The 20,805-nt window shown below is 50.6% G+C and overlaps 1 protein-coding gene across 1 annotated transcript in view; it reads left to right on the top strand.

The window, feature by feature from the left end:
* Positions 1–20,805, top strand: part of SIL1 (SIL1 nucleotide exchange factor) — a gene marked incomplete at its 3' end in the record, with an annotated part of 74,205 nt that overhangs the window by 50,389 nt on the left and 3,011 nt on the right. The window contains exon 7 of the mRNA XM_009574213.1: positions 20,509–20,605. Within this exon, the coding sequence (XP_009572508.1) occupies positions 20,509–20,605 (97 nt within the window). The remainder of the gene's footprint in view (positions 1–20,508; positions 20,606–20,805) is intronic.

The raw sequence follows: 20,805 nt of genomic DNA, 5'->3' as shown, positions 1-20,805 counted from the left end.
TGTCAGCACATCTGTCTGGAGAGGGTGCGAAGGGATGGTTAAGTGCAATGGTGGCAGCCCCAGGAGATGGCCCAATTTCCCACCCCACGGCCCAGTGCTCGCAGCTGATCTCTCTGTGCAGGGGACTGTGCTGGCATGGGGCACACTTGCCAAAGAGAGGCTTGTGGATGCCTCCACCTTAGCTAGCTGCATGAGGCAGAGGGGTCTAAAATAATTTAAAGGAGGATATGGTGTAGCAAGTTGATGTTGCCCATGGAGATCATGGTTAAGGTATGCAAACTGGCCAAGGGGCCTGTGACTGTGAGCGTGCTTGGCAGGTCTGCACTCCCTGCACCCTTGCCAGGGGTACGTTGAACCCATCTTCCTGGGGCAAAACGGACGAGGAGCAGCGTCCGTGGGAGCACATCAGCTGGGAAGAAGGTACAGAGGGACGCATCTCTTAGTCCAGTCAGGGCAGTCTTTTCACAGGCGCCAGCACCCCTTCCTGCAGTGCGGTAGCAGCGCTGCACAGTTAAGAATGTGACTGGGACCTTGCTAGTTGTCCTAACGAGTGGGAGGGCTTCTGCAAACGAGCTGATACTGGAGATCAATGGGGACCTGAGCAAACACGTGAAGCATCACGCGAGGAACCTCACAAAACATCCATTGTTCACTTATTCTGACAAGTGCAATTTGTTTTTTATTATCCTCGATACCCCCTAGCAGGGCAGCAAATTTGCCAAGGTGTATTTTGTAGAGGGAGGAAGGTTCCATAGTGTGAGCTCTTTCTGCAGGACCTGCTCGGGAAATCTTAGAGAAATACTATAAGGTTGCTGTGGATGTTCTTTTCTTTCCCTGGGGACTCTGAGGATTGCAGATCAGGGGATTGTGGATTAGTGGATCAGGAATTAGAAATGCATTTTTCATTCTTATGTTACACACTAATGAACTGACAAATTTAATTTCTTTAAATCCAGCTACTTCAGATAGAATAAGCGAAGTCATCTTCTGTCTCTTTTGGTAACTCAGGAAAGGCTGAATTGCGATTTCTCTGGGCGTCACATCATCCAAATTCAGCTCTTTGTCTTTAGCGTGTGGCTGTTAGGAAAGTACAGTCTATTTACAAGAAAGAGCTCCCCATCGGTGGGTAGTCACCGGGCAGTGCGGTGGCGTGCTCGTCGGAGCGCTGGCAGTAGAGCAGCTCTCTGCCGGCCGTGCGTTGCCTTGTCGGTACAAGGAGGTGAACTCAGCCCCGGCGTGCAGGTGTTGCACCAGGCTGGTGGCTCCAGTTTCGGTGCCTGAGTCCTCTGGTAGGGACTTGGGTGTCCCTACCAGTTGCTACTGGGCAGACACCCTTTTAAAACCCAGTGCTGCGGCTCTGCTGAGTGTCTCCGCGGCACAGCACGGCATGTTTGCTCGGCTCCAGGTGTGAGATGTGCTTGGCTTACATCTAATACATTTTTCTTGCCCTTGGGCTTGTTCCTGTGAATGAAGCTGAGGTCTTCCTCCTCCTTTTAGATCCCTCTGTAGGGAGGGTCCCTGTGCCTTGGGCAGCCCCCTCTGCTGCAACGGGATGGGATTTGGGAATGCTGGTGCTGGTGGATGCACCGGCTGCAGCAGGCTCCACGTGCCTCTCCTTTAGCTGCAGTGTTCTTTGGGTCTTGCGGTATGCACCTCCCTACCCAAAACCTGTGCCAGGGATAACGCAGAGCAGAAAAAGGCATTTATGTCATTAAAAGCCTAACGGACTGCGCTGTAGGACCCGATCTGCAGGGGGAAACCAGCTCCATCATTACCCAGTCATTCTTCAGAGCTTTAAATGAGGGCTAAACAAAACAGCCTTGGCTTTCTGGAGCAGGCTTTATTCGTTCACTTTGTGATGCTGAAAGTGGGTCTGAAATGCGGCCGCCTCCCGACGCGAACCGCCGGCACCCCCGGCAGAGCCGTGGGCTGGTGCCTGCCGGGAGAGCCGCTCTTGCCTGCCGGGGCAGGCACAGCCTGCGCCTTGCAGGGCGAGAGAGCTGGGACATCAGTTACTCCCCTTGACTGATGAACGGATTTTGGGCTTTGCCCACAATATCTTGATTAACAATTAACATGATGGAGCTGGAAAATACATCTCATTTCTCCCTCTAAACCCGACAGGTGAGGATATATGTTTCCTAGTTGATTGCTGTGCCTTGTTATAGCCTATTTATGATTGATTGAAAAGCAGAGGCTTTGTATGAAGAGAGACCTTTAATCTCCTGGCAGAGCTGAGTGCGTTTCCCTTCAGGAAGCGTTCCTTCTCTTCTGCTTATCTCTAACCCCCACTTTAAACCTGAACCTGGCAGAGACCAGAAAGAAGGCAGGATCAAAGCAAAAAATAATTGGGATCTCTGGCTTCTGTCGGCAGTCTGAACCCGTTATTCATACTTACTAACTAGTTATTCCTAAATAACTCTTGCAAGAGACAATTCAGCAGTTGCAGCATCTTCTTGATGAAAAGCACTCAAATGTAATAACCATGGCAACAGTTGCTGAGGGCCGGCGCAATGAGGGACGGAGATGTGCTCTCTAAAAGGCAACGGGCCCAACTTTACTAACAAATGGCACTGTAATGCGCCAAGGAGGTGATGTACGCGGAGCTCCGCGTGCTGGCTGTGGTCCTGGTGGGGACCCAGCCATACGTGCTGTGGATGCAGGTTGCCCCAGTGCACCCAGTAATGAGCCACGCTTCATTAATGGTGGCCATCTTCCCCTCTAGATGACAGGGGAGCTTGTAACCTGAAAGCCAGGGAAGTCGTGGGGATGCTCGATGGGAGGGAGAGGCCAGGGAGGGAACCTCAGGAGGAGACACCAGCTCTGATCCCCAAGTCACAGATGATTGACACAGCCTGCGTGCGCGGTCAACAGGCTGCTCTGGGAAAGACCGCGTCTTTCTGCTGTTGATTTTCACCCACTGATTGGTGTCGCAGACAGATATCAATAATAAATACTTGGCACGTCTAACTTCAGAGCTGCTTCTTTGTAAGCCGTCTTTGAGACCATGTTTGAAGCTGTACAGGAGAGGTACAGAAGCCAGGTGGTGTTGCACGTGGAGTCAGTAAGAAATGGGACAATTTTGACTTGGAAGAGTCGGCCCTTGGTGCACGGCAGGGGAGAGCGCAGGAGCCAGCTGAGCCAGCGGCGCCTGGAGAGAGTTCGCTGCGAGGGTCCTTCATCCCTGTCTCACGCTCTCCCCTTGCCAGGGGTCTTCTGAGCGCTCACTGTTAGGACAACCCTGGAAAGACCTCTCCAAATGCTCAGGTGTGAATCTCAGGTTGGGAGCACCTTAGGCTATGAGATCAAGGCCTCTCAAATAGCTTTGTGGGGATGGTGTTATTTTTATCAGGTAGTATTCTCTTTCTGTTGTCTTACTTAATTGGGTGTCTTATAAGCCTGAAAAGTGAGAGAAGGGAACTCTTTAATGTTCACCAGAAGAAAAGAGGAGCCTGCTGAAAGGCAGCATTTTTACAGATTTCTGAGAAGCAGGCAGTAAATACTCCACCTCTGCTTAATAATAATAATAGGCGGGCTAAGTATCTCTAAAAATATAAAATAACGTGGGCCTATTTGGAATAGTCAACATCCTTATGAGCCTGCTGCCATCTCTGCAAACAAGTTTCGCTAGAGATTCTGGGTGTGATTTTCAATGGCTCTGAGCAGCTGTAGCTTCTTTGACTTCAGTGAAAAGTCTGAGTGCTTGGCACGGCGCAAACCAAGCCTCTTCCTTTCTGCTTCAAATTGGGTCTTGATTCTAAGTGAGATGAATTTTCTCCTCCTGATAATTCTGTGCATCTGAAGTGATTACAGCTCCACGTGAGTGCTCTTTCAGAAGATTTGAATGCAGCGTTTTCTTCCGTCTTAAAAAGGTTCCTTCAAGCCGTATGATTCTGGAGGGGGGGGGGGAAATAAATCCTGGTGGAAACCGTCACATCTTCCTATGCAGATTAAAGATTAAAACTTATTTTTATAAAACACATACGGGGGCTGAATCGGAAGACTTCTGTTCAGGCGAGCGGGTTTTGGCTGGTGGCAACGTGCCGCTAAATTCTTATCTGGCGATGGAGAGGCAGAGCCAGCGAGTGGTATTATTTGGAGTTCTTAGAGAGTGAGCTTTAATGTTTGCTTAACTCCACTAAAAATAGACACCACCCTCTTTTCCTAATAGGCGGCATTTGTCACACTTGATTCATTTCCTCTGCCAAACTGAGTTCCTTCATGAATATTCATCGCTACTCCCCAGGAATCTGCCTGTCCTCAGAAGTTGTACTCACGGTGACTGTGCCGTAACAATGCGAGTCAACCTTTCAAAGCTCACCAAATACCTGGCCCAAGCCAGCAAAATGTTGTGATATCAACAGCTCTCATTGATTTCTGCCTTCTCCATGAGCCATGACTGCTTGTTATCCCTCTCGATGAGACCCTTAACGAGTCTCCCGTTCCTGTTGTCATAGCAGCACCGCATGGCCCGGTATGGCGAAGGCTCTGTCACTGTTAATTGTGAGATGGGAGGATCAGTTTGGCAGTTTTTCTAGTGGGGATTAGGCCAAAAGGTCCCTTCTGAACTGTGATGAATGCGGTTTCCTTCAGAAGATACTAAAACTTGGTAGTTACAGAAAATTTCTGAAGAGGGAAGCTTTACATAGCGAAGAGAGGGAGAGCAGTCCTTACAGAGCTCTTCCCGTTCATGCTCAGCCGCTGCTTAAAGCAGGAGAAAAACAACGAGAAATGCCGAAGGAGAGTATAAAGTGGTTGATTTGTGGTTAAGGAAGTCTGTCAGTACCTCAGACCTTCTAACCTTGGAGGTCCAAAGCATGTCGAAGGTCCCTGCTACTGTTGTGCTCCAAGTTGCTGCTGGAATGGGAGAAATCTGCTGCTGCCTGGTGAGCGTTAGGAAGCAAAGGGCTGACGTGATGCTGGAGGAATGTGAGGCCAGCAAAGCTGCTGAAACAAGGACCCCAAAGCCCTTGGCCAACCGGGTGTATGAGGAGGTGTGCGTGGAAGGGCATCTGTAGGATCTTGTGATAGGTGACCATGTGTTTCAATCAGCAGGGACCAAGGAGAAGACTTGATGCATTGCTTTTCAGGGCAGTAGTATGGGTGACATGCCAGTTTGCTGAGTGAAGGGGTGCTGGTAGTCACCCACACCTGCGTGGTGCCTTCCAGTACATCAGGCTGCAGGTCTACTCCCTGACAGTCACTCCATCCTCACTCCATTTGCTCACTGTAATAACACCTTTCAACCTTGCTAATTGTTAAAGCAATTCAAGAACGAATTGATAATATATCAGCAGAGTGTTATCTGCTGGGCTTGTGAGGACCACCCAGTTGGGCGCACTTCCGTTGCTAGTGGGGTCTTTGCCATCAAGGAAGACCGTGTTGATTTTCAGCAATGTGCTAGAAGAGTTTTATAGGGGTTGCTCTGGTGTTGCGGGTGAGAAATGCGCGTAGCAGAAAGAATGATCTCGTCACACCTTCCACCCTGCAAGTCCTAGAGCGGCTGCGTTGCCCTGTTGCGGTGAGACGAAGCCACGGTTGGTTGAAGAGGGCAAAGAGAGGCAGCGCGCTGTTTGCGGCGCGACCCAAAGGAGTGATTTATCAGCGAGGATGCCATCGTTAACTGGTAGGACCTCTCCAAGACACCAGGTCAGCATCTCTGCTCTTGCATGGAATAGCACCGCGTGGTGATTTGCCCAGAATTGGTAGGGCCAGTGGTTGTATGTCATCTCCAGGGACGACAGCTCCTCTGCAGGCTCGCTGCTGGCTCAGCACAGAGGCAGGGAAGAAGAGCTGTCTGTAAACAATTCACTCTGTTTCCCACATGCCGAGGGGTGGGGATCAGCTGTGCTTGTTCCCAGAGACCTACTCTCTGAATACGCAGGGCAGATTTATCCTCTGTGCCTTTCACTGGGTTTATTCCAAAACTCTGAAGTGTAGCCAAAATAATCCATGACCTAAACATAGGCATGAGTGGTGTTTTTATAGAATGAAAAAAGAAAAAAAAAATCCTTACCCCCCTCAATCTCTCCCCCAAAATGAAAAACTCCATAGGCCAAGCCCTGCAAATGAGTTTTTGTTTTTTCATATGTGCAGTGAGGAGCCAGATTTCTAAAGGCTGGCTTTCAATTTTACAGGCGTTTATTATAGGCATGAATAATTGCTGGCACTGTGCTACCTCTGCTGTTGTTTGCTCTTACGGTTAGGCCAATTACATATGTAAGCCTCTGATTTACAAGCAAAAGCAGAACTAAAGTAGCTTTGTGGCCTACATTTCAAGAACGAGTAATGTGTCCACAGTCAGCTGTAGGTCCCTGGATTTGTGCTGTGAAATACGGAGGTCCGTTGCCATAAATATGTGGACCCAGATTATCCAAGGCATTATGCGACACGTGCTGTCACAGCACAGCGTGAAGGACGTAAACATGGATGAGCATTTGAGGACGGGAACTTGCCCAGATTCATCCCGTGGCAAGCATGCTAGAAGATTCATGCTGCATTTGGGGAATTCACAGAGAAGGCACACAAAAGAGAGAATTTGAACTAAACATAATGGTTCTGCAAGATGGACTTAAACAAAGCCTGTCCAAGTCCTACTTCCCAACATGATAATCGGTTTGTCTCCAACTCTTGCTGTTGTGAGCCCTCCTGGGGGAGAAGAATAGATGACATCCATTGCTGAATTTCAAATTGAAAAATTGAGATCAAACTGAGTATTTTTTCTTGCCTTTGCACACTGGGCAGAAGGAGAGTGGGAAGGAGGTAGGTCAGTGTGATGACTGATTCTCTATGGGGTGATGGTTTCCAGACGGCTGCTCGGATGGGTCACGTCACCCATGATACCTGTTGACCTGGACTCTGCGTTGGCCAGCCTGGGGAATGTCTCACCTTGCTGTGCTGGTACCACTCGATACCATCAGCTGTGAGGTAAGGTGAAGAGCCAACCCATCCGGTGAGGGAGGATGAAGAGCTGTACTGATCCTCCTTGGACTGGTGGCAAGCTGGTGTCCTTCCTGCTGGGGGGAGCAGAAAGGGAAGGATGTGAGTAAGGACAGAAGAAGGCAGGACGTTTGTGGATGCTGATCTCGTTGTCACAAATCCGTAGTGGATATTGTCTGTGGGAGGTAATAGCAGCTCTGCTTGGGAAGGAGGCCAGCGTTTCACACTCCAGGGGATGGCCAAGGGAGGATGATGCGCTTGTGTCATTAGTCATTAGCGCAGAGCTGGTGTCTTCTCATCTCGTAGGGTTTGTGTACTCAGCTGGAGGCCATGGCAATCTCCTTTGTGTCAACTGCCCAAAATCAGTCTGACTGCTGTGTGCTGAGCTGATGGGCGTTGGCAAGGAGATGCTCCACACCAGCTCAGCGCAGGGTGCTCCCACGTGGGTTTACGAGTGTCCATTCGGGCAGGAAGTGTCGGTTTAGGACCGCCGGTTTTCTGAAATGATTTCCTTAAGCATCTACAGCTTCTGAAGGCAGACGCAGCACCCCGTCACCCCCAGGGCAGGGCAGACCACCCGGCAGCGTGCACCGTGCCCTCAGCAGACCCACTGGGCAGTGGCTTCCCTCTCTCCTGGGTACAGGCAGATGGGAACGCAGACCCAGATTTGTTTACTAGGCTGCGATCGACTGGGGTTTTACATCCCAGCAATTACTGGCAAGTCTTCTCTCCTCCTGCGCCTTCGCAGCACATGTGTGAACTTCTGGTTGCGTCACCTTCCCATCCTCTCTTAACGAAGTCTAGCAGTGGGAAGTGATCATCACAACTAACATTTGCGTCGCGTATGTCTTTCCACAGTTCCAGAGCGTTGACTAAATTGAACCCCGCTTCCTCCTTCGCCCTTCACTTTCAAGCTGTTTCTGAATCCAGACATCTCGTCTTCCACAATCACTCTCAGCTCTCAGAGCTTTCTTCTGCCTTGGTGATTAAGCCCTTATCTCCTGCCTTGCAGAACCTACCTCTGATGCCTGGATCACGGCTCTTCATTACAGAGACAGTGTTCATCTCAAGATCTTTCTGGCTTTTCCTAGCCATTTCACTGCCAGGCTAAGTCTGTCTGTTGGCTCCCTCCTCCACCGCAGCAAATGAGGGCTTTTTCTCTTTGCCTTTAGGGTCGTTAAAACTTAATTGGCATGTCACCTTTCTTTGTCAAGGTATCCGTTCTCTCCATCTGTCAGCGATGTAGGACACACTGCTGAAATTCCCTTCTTCTTGCATAATTATCTTATTCCACTGCGTCTTTTATGCAAAATGTTCCCTTCTGAACGTGCTTCTTCTCCTTGCTCCAGCCCTTTCTGAGCATCCAGTTTACCTGTGGTACCTGCCGCGGCTTTGTTTCTTATATATGCACATGAATTCATTGCATTATTAGCATATTTTATTAGCTAGCTTGGTCGTTTTAATTCCTTGGCAACTTGATTCAGGCATTCGTAGGTGTTTCCTTCACCCTCTCTCTGAAGATGGGATCCACATCACCTAGTTCAGTCTTCCTTCACGAGTGTCCACCTGAGCTAACTATCCAGGCTCCATCTCCAGCCAGGCGAGAGAGACAAAAAAAACTCCAAGGAGACAAAGAGAGCCTCCAAAAGACAAATCATCCCATCATAAGACAGGAGTCAAAGACAGCCCGTCTCCCACAGGGCAAATCATCATTTCTGCTCGCTACGGATGACCGTGAATTCCTCAGACACTTTTCAAAATAGATGCAGCCCTCTTTAGAGCAAATCTAAAGTCTTGGACTGTAGACTTGCCTTTCTGGATTAGCCGCGGCAAGTCCCATGGAAATACAGAAACAGTGGTTGGGTCTCCACACCGAGGGAGCCGAGGCAGCTCGTCCGAGCTAGATGTCTTAATTTTAGGTGTCTAATGTTAAGTGAGATGAATCTGACGCTTAGAAAGGTTTGGGGAAATGTTTCCATCTTATTTTTTATTTAGAAAATATGAAGGTATATAGTGAATGTTTAACAAACAACAACAGTAATAACAGTATTTATAGGTGGGTACAATTTTCCTTTATCTTTTAACTGAAGTTGCTAGAAAAATTACTGCTGTGCTGATATTTGGCAGGGACACTGATGCGAGTACCCACTTGTTTCTGAAAAATGCTGTTGGATTTTAATGACCATCAGCAGCACAACCTTGATTTTTAAATGTCATCCTAAATGTAGCAGTTCCAGCCTCCTCTGCCATGGCATGTGGGTGTTTGAGTAGGGATGAATCAGAATCAGAAAGAATTGCTGTGCTTTCCATGACTCCCAAGTTGTCCTTGAGGGCTTCCCACCCAGGAACTGGCTTGAATCGTCTGTGGGTTGCGTTGCAGCATCGCAGCCCCTGGGCCCGTGGCGGCACTCCTGCTGTTGCTCTCCCCTCTATTCATGCGTGATTAAGTCGCTTGATGCAGAATGAGTTAATTAGATTTCTCCAGGAGCTGGTGTTCCACAGATCATGCTTTCTGTTTATGAAAACCAGATAAACAAAAAAAAAGGTTTCCCAGCTTTTGCAGATGCAGCTTTTCCATTCTCTCTCCGGCTGGAAGCGTTCCCCAGGCGTCGCTTTTGGAGCTGAAATCTGTGCTTGGCATTTGCAAGATGGTGATTTGCTTTTGTAAATGGAGCAAAGTCTTGTTTTTGAATCATGACTCAGTGAAACAAATCTACTTTTCTAGTCTATAATGATTCTAATAGCACTGTTAAACCTGGTGGGACTAGGAACAGCCAGAGTTTAAAACATGACATTGCAGTGGGTGTGATTCTCCCTGTGATCCAGCATCTTCCCTTCCCTGTAGAGCAGTGGGGTGGGTTGAGATGAGGCTGGTAAGCGGTGAGCGGATGGGTTGTTTAAGAACAATATCTTCCGTCGTGGTGCCCAGGGCCGCTCCGGGGCAGATCTGTAAGCAAAACGGGTGGGAGATGATAGAAAGATTTGCTTGATGTAATGCACTGCCTTCCTCGGTTACGGGAGGAACGCAGGGAGTTGTGAAACAGATGGCAGGGTTAAAATAGGACAGAGCATCGTGGAGATGCTGCTGGAAGGGAGGGAAGCGAAGTGCCTGTTCTCACACTTTGCTTTGTGTCTCGTGGAAGAGCTGGAGAGTGCCTGCGCTCCGCTGGCATTCCCAACAGGGACATGCCAGGCAAAGGCTTTCTTTTTTTTTTTTTTTTAATATTATTAGCACTTGTCTTAAAGAAAAATCAGCTCAAGTGAGCAAGCAAACAAACAAAGCGAATAACAATCGAAGGTTGTAGCCTCAGGCCACCTTTTAATGTCTCTCAAGATTATTAGTGGGATGTGTTAGATAGACACTTGCTGCCACTGGAGAATATAAGCCGAAGTGTTAGGAGTCTGGCAGTTAGCACTAAGGCTTTCTTCTTGTGGTGCTTTCAGACAGCTTTTTGCAGTATTTTCATGTTACCTAAGGTGCGTGAATAGGTTTTGTTGGAATATTTCTGTAACTTTGCATGCCTTGAATTATGCTCAATGCGACATGGTAGGTCTTGCAGGGGTGCTTCTGTGCAAAGCTGTCCCACTGCGAGTTACTGTCGCAGAAGGGCCTTGTTCAGGGGTCCTGCAGCAGCAGCAAAGAGCTAGGTAGGACCGTGGGTGCTCCTGCATGTGCCACCATCCTAGGCCGGTTGAGTTTTGGAGCCAGGAGGCTGGAGGCGTGCAGAGAAAAGGAGTGTGAAGAAGGGGAGGAGCAGAGAGGCAGGGGCCCAGCGCTCCTGCTTGCCCCCGGTGCGGCGCCTGCCGATGCTCCTGGGAGCGCTTCACTTTCCCCGTCTATAAATCGGGGGGTGCTTTGAAGTCCCTGTGATGAAAAACACTGGATGAGCTCAAGGACATGGTATTAATCCTGCAATATTGTTCTTGTTCCTTGCTGTGTTGCGATTTTTGAAAAGAAATCGACACAATTTTTGTGGACTGTGGGTAAAATGGCATGGAAATAAATGAGTTCTGCTTGCGCTCGTAGAGAATCGCTCGCTTTTTATTAATGCAGCCTCTGATGAAACAGACCCCATCCTTAGGCACCGATATGCATTTGACCTACAGTAAAATAACAGGCTTTCAGAAATGCATAGGGAGTGTTTTGTAAGCATGGCACATATAGCCTTAAGGTTGATTTATGCCTCAAAATAAAGCATTAGTTTGGCTGATAGAGCGCTGGGGGGAGTTCCTGTGATGTCCTTCTCCATGCACCATGGAGCGCTTGCTCCTACCTACCTGGAAGAATCAGTCATTCAACACGTTGTGCTGGAAGAGAGCTCGCGTAGTTCCCTTGATCGTTGCAGATGGGGCATGAGTCACCCAGTCCGGCCCTTAAATCACAGCGGGTTGACAAACCCTCCAGAGTGGCCTGCACGGGCCCATCCTTCACCGTCGGGAGGACGGAGGAGATGGGCTAGCCTTGACGGTGCTGTTTCATATGCTTTCCTCCGCAGGCTCCTCCGGCTCCTTGCTGACAGGGTGACAGCGATAGCCCCGAGAATCCCAAAACCGTTGCTTTTTAATCATAAAATGGTTTGTGGGTCTTTGATTAAACTCGTGGAAGCTGAGCCGGTATCTGAGGCTCTTGAGAACTCCACCCCTCCACTCGCCCTGGTGTCGGTGGGAGCTTCAGGTGCACAACCCCCTCCAAAGCAGACCAGAAATGACGTTCGTGTAGCTGAGGGGTATGTGCTGGCACCAAAATAAAGCTCAGAGCTGGCGCAGCTGAGGGTCAGGAGAAGAGAAGGGCGCTGCGGGTGTCCTCGGGAGCCTCACACGTGCCGGGGCGGTGGGATTCCTGCCTGGGCTTGCTTTGTTACTGTGTGTGATCTCTAGCCTGTTTTCATGGTACCTTTTTCCCTACGGATATATATACAGCCTGTCAGTTTGTTGTTTGTGTGCGTTCAGGAGAACAATCTGGCACAGCTGATTCTGTTATAGCACCTAGGATTTCATTGTCCAGAGCTGGTATTCACTCTTCTACTCTGCTCCGCGGAGAGGTGAGGAGGAGGAGGGGGTTTCGCTGCAGCTCGACTCGGTCCCTCTGTTCACATCGCTCCTCTCGGGAGCAGTCATGCTTTGGGCAAGTCCTTGTTTCGGTTGTCCCCAACCAGTGCCCTGGCTCTGCCACCCTCTCCCCTGTGGCTGGGGCTTTCTGCACCCCTACGAGGTGTCTCGCTGAGGCAGATTCGCTCTTCTGTATTTTTATTTAATTACTTACTTTTTATAGTTCTTCGTATAAATCTAATTATCCATCTGTTATGCTACATGACAGCATGCAGCTCGTCTGATTTTTTTCCTGTTCCAAAATATTAGCCGCCTTAGCCTTGCCTTCTCTGGGCTTTGGCGAGCCGGGTCCCCTCCCCGCGGGGCTCCCGACGGCTCTCGACCCTGGCCGCACCGCGAGAAGTAACTCCACTCTGCGCTTCCAACTCGAAATCGTTGACTGCAAAGGGCCAGAAACTCACGTTAGGTAACTCCCAGTTACATCGTGTATCTGAGAGCAGAGTTTGCCCTGGTTAAACCCAATGTCGCTGTGTCCCCAGGGAGCTCAGGGCTTGTCCGTAATGGGACATTATAGCCCTCCTGCTTTTGGCAGGGATGTTGCAGGGCTCGTAAGAAGCTCAACTATCTCTTGCTGGTGCCTGGGACCATGGTCGATAGCAAGCCAAGGTTCCGCCAGCTTTTTCCAGGCAGTCTTCCACGCTATTTCTGCCTCTCTGGGGTGACTCATGCTCCCTCGGTTTAAGTATCACATTAGCCCATCAAAATCACAGAATCATATACTCAGCTCCAACTTATTCTCTGCAGTTCTATTCTCCTCTTAGCAACAAATACTCGATAACCTAATTGCTCATTAAAAACCATACTTGCATCTATGTAATTCATTATGTCACGTTGAGACGTGTTGCTCTCACAGGGATGCTGCTGCTCCCCCGCCACTGCGCTGAGCGCCTGGCTTGGTAGAAAGTGAGAAGGCAGCATTGCATTGAAGTGGAGATTTTCATCTTCTCGGGGTTTTTTTTAATGTCTCTCCTATATTCTGTGCTTTTGAACATCTAACATCTCTCTTATGCTTCACATCTTTCGTACAAAATTGTTGCATTGTGTTGCCTATTGAAACCGAGTTTTCCTTTTGTCAGGTTTTCCCCCCTTGCCCCCACTTTCTTCTTCACTGTATTTTGATCGGCACAACTACTTAGGACTCCATTTTCCTGGGTGGTTTTTAATCTCCTTAAGTCGTAGCTCTGAAGGCCTTTGTCTGTGATAAACTCAGGTTTGAGCTGATGCTCAGAGGAGAGGCTTTCTAGGCCAGTTCTGCTGCAGGCGGACCTCGGTGGGGGCTTTGGGGGTGTCTGTGCTTCCTCCCTCCTCCTCCTAATGCCGAATAGTCGCAGGCAGCCTTGTTGGGGTTATCTTATTATTGCCCTGTACCTCTCATATTGTGCGTGCAAATGTCCCATCTCCTTTTCGATAGTGTGGGACTCTGCAATAATGGAAAGCCTCTCTGTTAAATATGTATTTTTGTAAGAGATTTGCCAACCCTGTGCTTAAGCATCGCTTGCTGGCATCCCGCGGCAGAGCCAGGGCGGTTGTTTCAGAGGAGGGGGGGGACTGCAGAATTGTTCGCATTGAGTTGTCCCAGTTATCTTCTTCTTAAGAACAAAGTTCGGAAGCAGATGTAGCCCACCGGTGCGCACCCGGGAAGTCGTGGATTTGGAGCCGGCTGGGCTCGCTGCAGCTGCTCCGCAGGCATTTCCGATGGGGATGGTTCATGCCGTAGCCAGTGCCTTGAATGCAATAGGAAAGCGTATTCTCTGCATGTGCCACTTCACTTACACTATTTTAATGCTTTTTTTTTCCCCCCCCCCCTTAAACTTGCAATCTAAAATTCAATCGTGCAAGTATTAATGAACTGCTGATCATCCTGCCTCTTTTTTCTGCCCTTGTTCAGAGTCTCAGATTTATGGCTATAGTTCAGGCTGCAATTACTGAATTGCAGTCAAACCTTTAAGCGTTGACATAGTAATGATCAGTTTTTTCTCTCTCTCTATTATTTGTCAGGTAATTTTAACGTGGATGTGCTTACAAGAGCTGTCAGAAATCCTCCAAATACAGAGGCCTCTGAAAAAGTTGTTGGCCTTTTCATGTGTGACCCTGTTTGTATGGCTTTTGGTTTCCAGGACTCACAAAAATGACCTTTTCCATTGCCTTTCAAATTCTTACCCAGGTGTGAAGGTTTGAGAGGCACAAGAAGCCAGCCAAGGCTTGGAGCTGTAATGCCATCGTAGGCATATCTCGGGCTTGAGCCACTTCACTCTCCTGCGAGCAAAGCGTCTCATTTTCTTCGTTAACGGATTTTGGAGTGAAAGCTGGGGAGGGGGGCTGGAAGGAGGGGGAGGGCAAGGTAAGCCATGCTGCCTTGCTGCCTCTTTCTGATCCTCAGGTTATAGCACAGGCTAAATAGACGGTACTAAATTTTTTAGGCTGTTTCACAGACTTACAGACTTTGATCCCCAGCTTTGATTTCCCACGCGGCATCGCAGACCGCTGGTTCTGACGAGAGAAAAGACCCATTAAGTCCTGTCTAGCCCGGTGATTATCATGCCTTTTCACCTTCACGCCAGGCTTTCATCAAAGCACAAGCTCTCCCTGTGCCCTGGGGAGGATGCTGGCGTAGCTCAGCAGCCGGTGGCCACGAGAGCAGCAGCAGCATCCCCTCCATTGCACACCCCCTTCGCACCTCTTTTTGGTCTTTCGTTTTTGGATGCTCAGAGTAAGGAGGTGACCCTTTTTTTTCCTAGGGTCTCGTGCGGTTTGTACAACAAGCCGGCCAAGAAATAAATATTCTCTGTGTGTCCTTGCTGGAGCCATAGAGACGAGGGCATTTGCCTGCCTGCCGTGCTCTGTGCTTCCGAGTCCCCAGGTCCCTCCTCCGCACCGCTTGGCTTTCCTTTTCTTTTTTTTTTTAATTTAAATTTAATTTTGCTGCCGTATTGCAAGTTCCTGTCTAACTCAAGAGCCGCTGTTGCCTCAGGGCTGTGTTGCTGCTTTTCAGTCTTCCCACGCCCCTCGCATGTCCGGTCTGGAAAAACTTTGAAAAGTCCCTCCTAAATTTGTGCACGTGTACTTGGGGTCATCCTAGGAGGAATAAGGTAAGGGTATCTCTTAATGGACAGTACTCTTAAAAAACCCCTTCTTCAGCAAAATAGGAACTGCTTCCATGTAATGAGTTTGCCAGTGAAAGTGGCAGAGAAGCCCATGCTGGATTTTCAGGAGCAGCAGCTGTGTCCCCCGTGCCGGTGCTGCTCCTTGGCATGCCCAAAACAACGTCCAGGGAGAAACGGCAGCCGTCCCACGAGCAGGTCCCTGCCAGCCCAACAGCGAGGTGCGGGGGAATTGCAGCGTGTGGGGGTTACAAGCTACAGCGCGTGGAGAGGCCGTTTGGAGGGCTCTGATCCCAGCTTGTGAGACCGTGTCTCCTCCAGGAAGCCTCCATCGTGCTGGTGGGTCCTCTGGCCGGTCCTCCCCATCCTAAGGTCTTGCTGCTTCCACAAACAGCTTTAATGGAAGGAAAAAGGAAGAAGGGAGCAAACATCTCAGCCCGGCAGCTGGTGGAAGATGCCAGATCCCATTTCTGCCTTCACCACCCGCCCAAGGCAGGACCTGTCACCGGTCACTGGGGCACTGCGGCAACTTCATTTCAGTTTTACTCCAGTAAAATCACAGCGCGTCAGCCCTTGTTTTTATTACTTTTGCTCCCCTCTCCGTGCGTTGTTGAGGCTTGCGGTGTTTTGGCAAACAAGCCTTGACTGTAATAATTTCTGGCCCCTCGTGGGAAGTTGTAACTCCAACGCAGGGAAATATAAACTGGCAGAAAATGGACTGTTTCCTTCTGCCGTTGCGAACTGCAGCAGGCAGGCTCAGATGGAGGTTTTCTGTTGGCTTTCCCTCCCCTGCTTTTGTTTTTTTCCCCTCTCCACCAAAGGGCACAGTCACCCTCCTCCAGCCTCTGAGAGGGAAACGTGCTGGGCTGATGAAGTGGCACGTTAAATTTGCGTTTGGCAAAGTCACAACTCCAGGAGTTTCGGAAGGAGGCAGCAGTGGGAAATATAAATGTTGTTTGTCTTGTGGTCAAAAAGGTGCGTCTTAAGTGCTGCGGTGTGCTGATGACGGTGTGGGTGGCAGCCCCGTCACTGCACTGAACCCGTCTGCGGAGGGCCCTGGGAGAGGTGGGGAGAAGCAGGGAGGTCTGCAGGCAGCAGGGACATCTTGAGTTGGGTGGAAGATCAGCCTGGGTTGGGATTTGAAAGCACAGAGAGTAGACCGCACCCTGGAAAAGAGGGTGTTGTGTCCAGGATCTGTATCAAGAGGGTCTGGTGGCCCATGTCCAGAGCTGTTCAGAGGTCATCTCACAACCTGGGATGGATGACCCATGTCTCAAGAAGTTCAGGATCTTCTGTCCAAGGACAAAGCCCACCTTGCAAGGGACAGAGCTTTGTCAGGAGCTGCTCAGAGACATCGGCGTGGGCACCTGTGGGCAGCAGGGATTCCTGCCGGTCTCCCTGACCTCTTCACACCTGCTCAATGCATCTTGGCCAGCGTGAACACCAGCAGTGTGCCCGTTAACCCCAGCCTGTCCTAGCACCCAGGCGGTTTGTTGCATGGATCAGTCACGATGAGCCTGTACCCAGCCTTGTTTTCTACTTTTCAGGAACAAAATAAGAGAGACACGGATGTGATGGACATGGGCCACGTGGCTGGGAGGCACAAGAGCCTCAGACGTGTGGTGAGGGCCACATTGAGAGGGGACGCGTTGTGGCCCTGCAGTCGGGGTGGTCTTCCCAGGGCGAGATGGGTCTGCCTTTAGCACACGCAGGGGCTCTCTTGGGAAGCCACTTGAACCTGAGCAGGGCACTTGTGTCGAGCCCCCATAGCCTTGTGGCTGTTCCTCACCCTGGTTTGAGGCTGATTTATCTCATCCGTAGAGCATTCCCAAATCTCTGCCATCCCTGTAGCAGCGGGGGGTGTCATCGTGGGCTGTATTCAGTCTCTATCCCAGCCTCAGAGTTTCATTTCAGTGAATTTCCTTGCTGGTGCCACTATCCCCCCATCCATTAGCAGATTAGCACAGGTTGAATTTCCCATGCGAGCGCTCCACAGTCTGTCTCATTGTATTTATTTTGTTCAGGCTGCTTTTCCCTGAGCTTGACAGTGCAATTTGTACAGATCTGTGCTGAGTTTTCCAAACTCTCAAACGAGCTTTTTTGTTAGCGTGAAGCCCGGACAATTGATAGTAGAGACATTAAACAACAGAAACATTGAGAAGTAAGCAGCACGCCTACCGTCCAGGAAGGCTTCCTAACCTCTAGAGGTGCTCCTTGGCAAGAACTCCATGGTTCAGAGATTTTAATTAGATCTAATCCTCCAGGTGACCAACCAAGCATTAAAAGGCATACCAATTTTTCAGTTGCGTCTCTTGCTGTAAAAGTTTTTATTATTTGTTTTAGATAGATGTTACAAAATAACTTGGATATCCCAAACTTAACGTTTTCCTTGCATGGCACTAAGAGGTCTCCAGCATAGGAGAGTCTCCTTCAGTGCAGTTATACTCGGAAAAGTGCCTGCCTGCAAACTTGTTCTGCACTGACTCTGGTCTCCCTTTCCCGGAGTAACTTGCATGTGAAATTTGGTCGAGTTTTCGGATCAGAAGTTGTATTTTCTGAGCGTCAGAGTTGCCAGCTCCTCCTTGGGGTCTGGAAATGCAGCTGTGGTTTCTTTGCCTCTCGTTCGCACCGGTCATGGAGCCCCCGCATTGAAAATGTGTCTGACAGCGTGGCTGATGTTGTGCCAGGCAGAGCCGAACCTCCGCGCCGTGCCTTTTCCTAGAAAAGCTCGAAGCAGAAACAGCGCAACCCAGCCGTACACAGAGACAGGCATAGACCAAAGCTGTCATCGCTGGAAAAACAGAGCTGGAAAGAAACCTCTTCTTCCCCCTCCTGCCTGGTTTGCGGCGGAGCCTGGCACGGCAGGAGGGCTGTCTGTGCATCTCCTGTAGCGGCTGGGTGGGTTTTGGAGATGCGCAGGGCTCTGATCACGGCCTCGGCGGCTGCGGTCGTGTTGCCCAGGCTCTGCAGGAGAAGGTTTCGTGCTGTCGTTGTGAGTGTTCAGCTGTCCCAGCTCGAGCACCGGCTGTCCCCAACTCGCTGCTGAGGGCACCTTCAGCGACTTTGGTACGTGTATTGCTTCTCACTGCTGCGTTTCCTTGCTGCCTTCTAGGTGTTGTGTCTCTGGACTCCCAAAGGAGTCTAATCACAAGCCTGGCTTATAAATCCCTCTGTGCCGAAAGGAGGTGCAGGATTCATTCACTTCTGTAGGACAGATATTACTTATCTCTGGCTCTTTTGAGGCGAGGGTCACACTTAGCACATTTCCATCTGCTGGGGTATGTTAGACCAGTCTTCAGCCAACCCCCGGGTGCTCTGGGAGCTGTTTGTCCTCCATCCCACCCTTATACTCTTCTTCCCATCTTTGCCCTGGGAGAAGTTGCTGAGGCTGGACGGGGTGCCATGATGCTGCGGGGCTGCAGCACCGTCCCTGGGCCGTCCCCATGCTGGAGGGGCCGTGGCTGTCCGTGTGACTGGAGGTATGGCTGGAGATGAGACCAGTGGTTGTCATTCGGGGGAAATTGCCTTGCGTCCAGGGGTTGCCTGGGGGCAGCTGAAGGTTTTGGGGCTGATGCTGTTTGCGTGCGTGCGTTGACTCCCGACTCTCCAAAATCAGAGCCCAGGCCAGGCCATCAGAGATGCCATCACTGCTCTGCAGGAAGAGGGGGTTGGCCACCCGGCTCATTTCCCACTATGCTGAGGTGGAAAACAACAGCCTGTTGCTGCAGGAGGAGACTCTGCTGCGCCTGTTGACATGGTGAGGATGGGGGATAAACTCATCATGGTATATGCATCAGGTCCCACCTGGACCCACTGGCACTACCAGAAGCACTACCAGAAGCTGTTTTGCTCCCAGGGATGCTGGGGCTGCCGCAGTGCCGGCACACGGAGGTCTGCAGGCGCATGTGTGGACCATGTTGTGAAAATCTTGTCTGCGGGAGGATCCTGAAGCCCCTGGGTTTGTTCTTTCTCCTTCCTGCCCTGTCCGGGCAGGTCCTAGATGTCCCCCTCCTGGGAAGGGTGCCTGCTGCAGCAAGGGGGTGAGGAAGGAGAAATCAAAGGTGGCTTTCAACAATCCCTCTTCTCCTGCCTTGAGGTCAGCCTGGTAATTGCAGTCAGGAACCTGCACACCAGATCTGCCGCCTCTGAGCCGTGGATGACTCCTAATGGTGCGAGAAGCAAAGCCAGGATGGAGCCGGGAGGGTTGAAGAGGTTGCCCGGCACCTTGGTTGACATAGATGAGCTTAATGTTTTGCTGTGTTTCTGGGAGCAATGGGCTTAATTCAAAGCTGCTCCCTGCCCAAGTCCATTTGTCTTCTGTTTTGTTTTTTTTATGACCCTGTCTGCCTCTGCCTCTCTTATTTCTTGGATGATGCTTGGCACTGGCGGCTCCGGCAGCTTTCTGGTAGCGGTAAGAGCTGTGGGTGTTTTGCTGTAGCAGGGACGCGTGACCTTTGTCTGGCCACAATGCGATTGCTGCTTCAAAGTCGAGCAGAGGCTGAAATGCTGGAGCTCTTCCTCGGAGCGCAAGAGACTCGGGATCAGGGATGTAGACAGCCAGTACGTTGTGCTCCGACTGTGAAAGTCCTGCCAAAGAGGGAGCCTGTAACATCTAACCTCGCCGCCATCTTCAGAGATGTACCAGAAGTGGGTTTGCAGAGCATCTGCGTGGCCGGTACCCAGGGGCAGCACGGACGGTGTGCAAGGCTTGTCTTCATCTGCCTGCACCTGGGGCAGCTGTTCACATCCAGACCTGAAATTTTAGCCTCGTTCTTGCAGACAGAAGGATGGATTTTGCCATTTGTAGTCCTTGGAGAAAAGCGCTCGATGCAAGAGGTGTGTGGGTGGTGAGACCAGGAGTAATTTGTGAAGTGAGCTGGAGGGCCGGCGCTGCAGCACAGGAGCATTTAAATAAATCAGCACATTCGCAGCAAGCGAGGAGCACAAGAGGGGGAAAGCAAGAACTGAAATATAAAAGGCTGTTAAGGAATAGATGCGATGCGAAGCGAGAGGATTAACAGCTGCGAGGGAAGCACAGGTGAGGGTTCCTTGCCAGGGGAAGACGGGTAGGACGTGGGCATGTGGTGGGGTGGCACGGATAGCCCCGTGTGCCCTTCCCCAGCTCTATTGCCATCATTTCAGGTTGCATCGGTCATGTGCTGTGTTTGAGGTGGCCTGCAGGGCTTCGCACCTTCTCCATAACCGCAAACTGCGGTCGGTGGGAGCTGGGGGGGTTTGCTCTGGGATCAACCTGGATTCATGTCCGCGGCGGGGTGCTGCCCCAGGCAGACCCGGCGTCTGTCCCACCCTGCCATGCCCCACTCTGTCGGTGCCCTGCCTCTTGCTTTTTTCCCTGTAGCAACCCCAAAGTCCAGATAGAAGCAATCGAGGGGGGCGCGCTGCAGAAGCTCCTGGTTATTCTGGCTACAGAACAACCCCTGCCTGTCAAGAAGAAGGTGAGCGAGTGGGTTTGCTCCTCTGGGTAAAGCCGGTTTTGTGCTGAACTTGATGTAAGTGCTCCTCGGGACATCGCCAACATCGTGAGAGTGTGGGACCCTGTGCTGCTCCCCACGCTGGGTGGGCTTTGCTCCCCAGGGTTGCAGGAGAGTGGCCCTGGGTGCCGGGCCACCCCCAACAGCCCTGGCTGGCCGGTGCC

The sequence above is a fragment of the Fulmarus glacialis genome, unplaced genomic scaffold (assembly GCF_000690835.1).
Source record: "Fulmarus glacialis isolate BGI_N327 unplaced genomic scaffold, ASM69083v1 scaffold2653, whole genome shotgun sequence".
Taxonomy (NCBI): domain Eukaryota; kingdom Metazoa; phylum Chordata; class Aves; order Procellariiformes; family Procellariidae; genus Fulmarus; species Fulmarus glacialis.
Note: the sequence above shows the minus strand (reverse complement) of the source record. Positions and strands in the feature narration are given on the sequence as shown.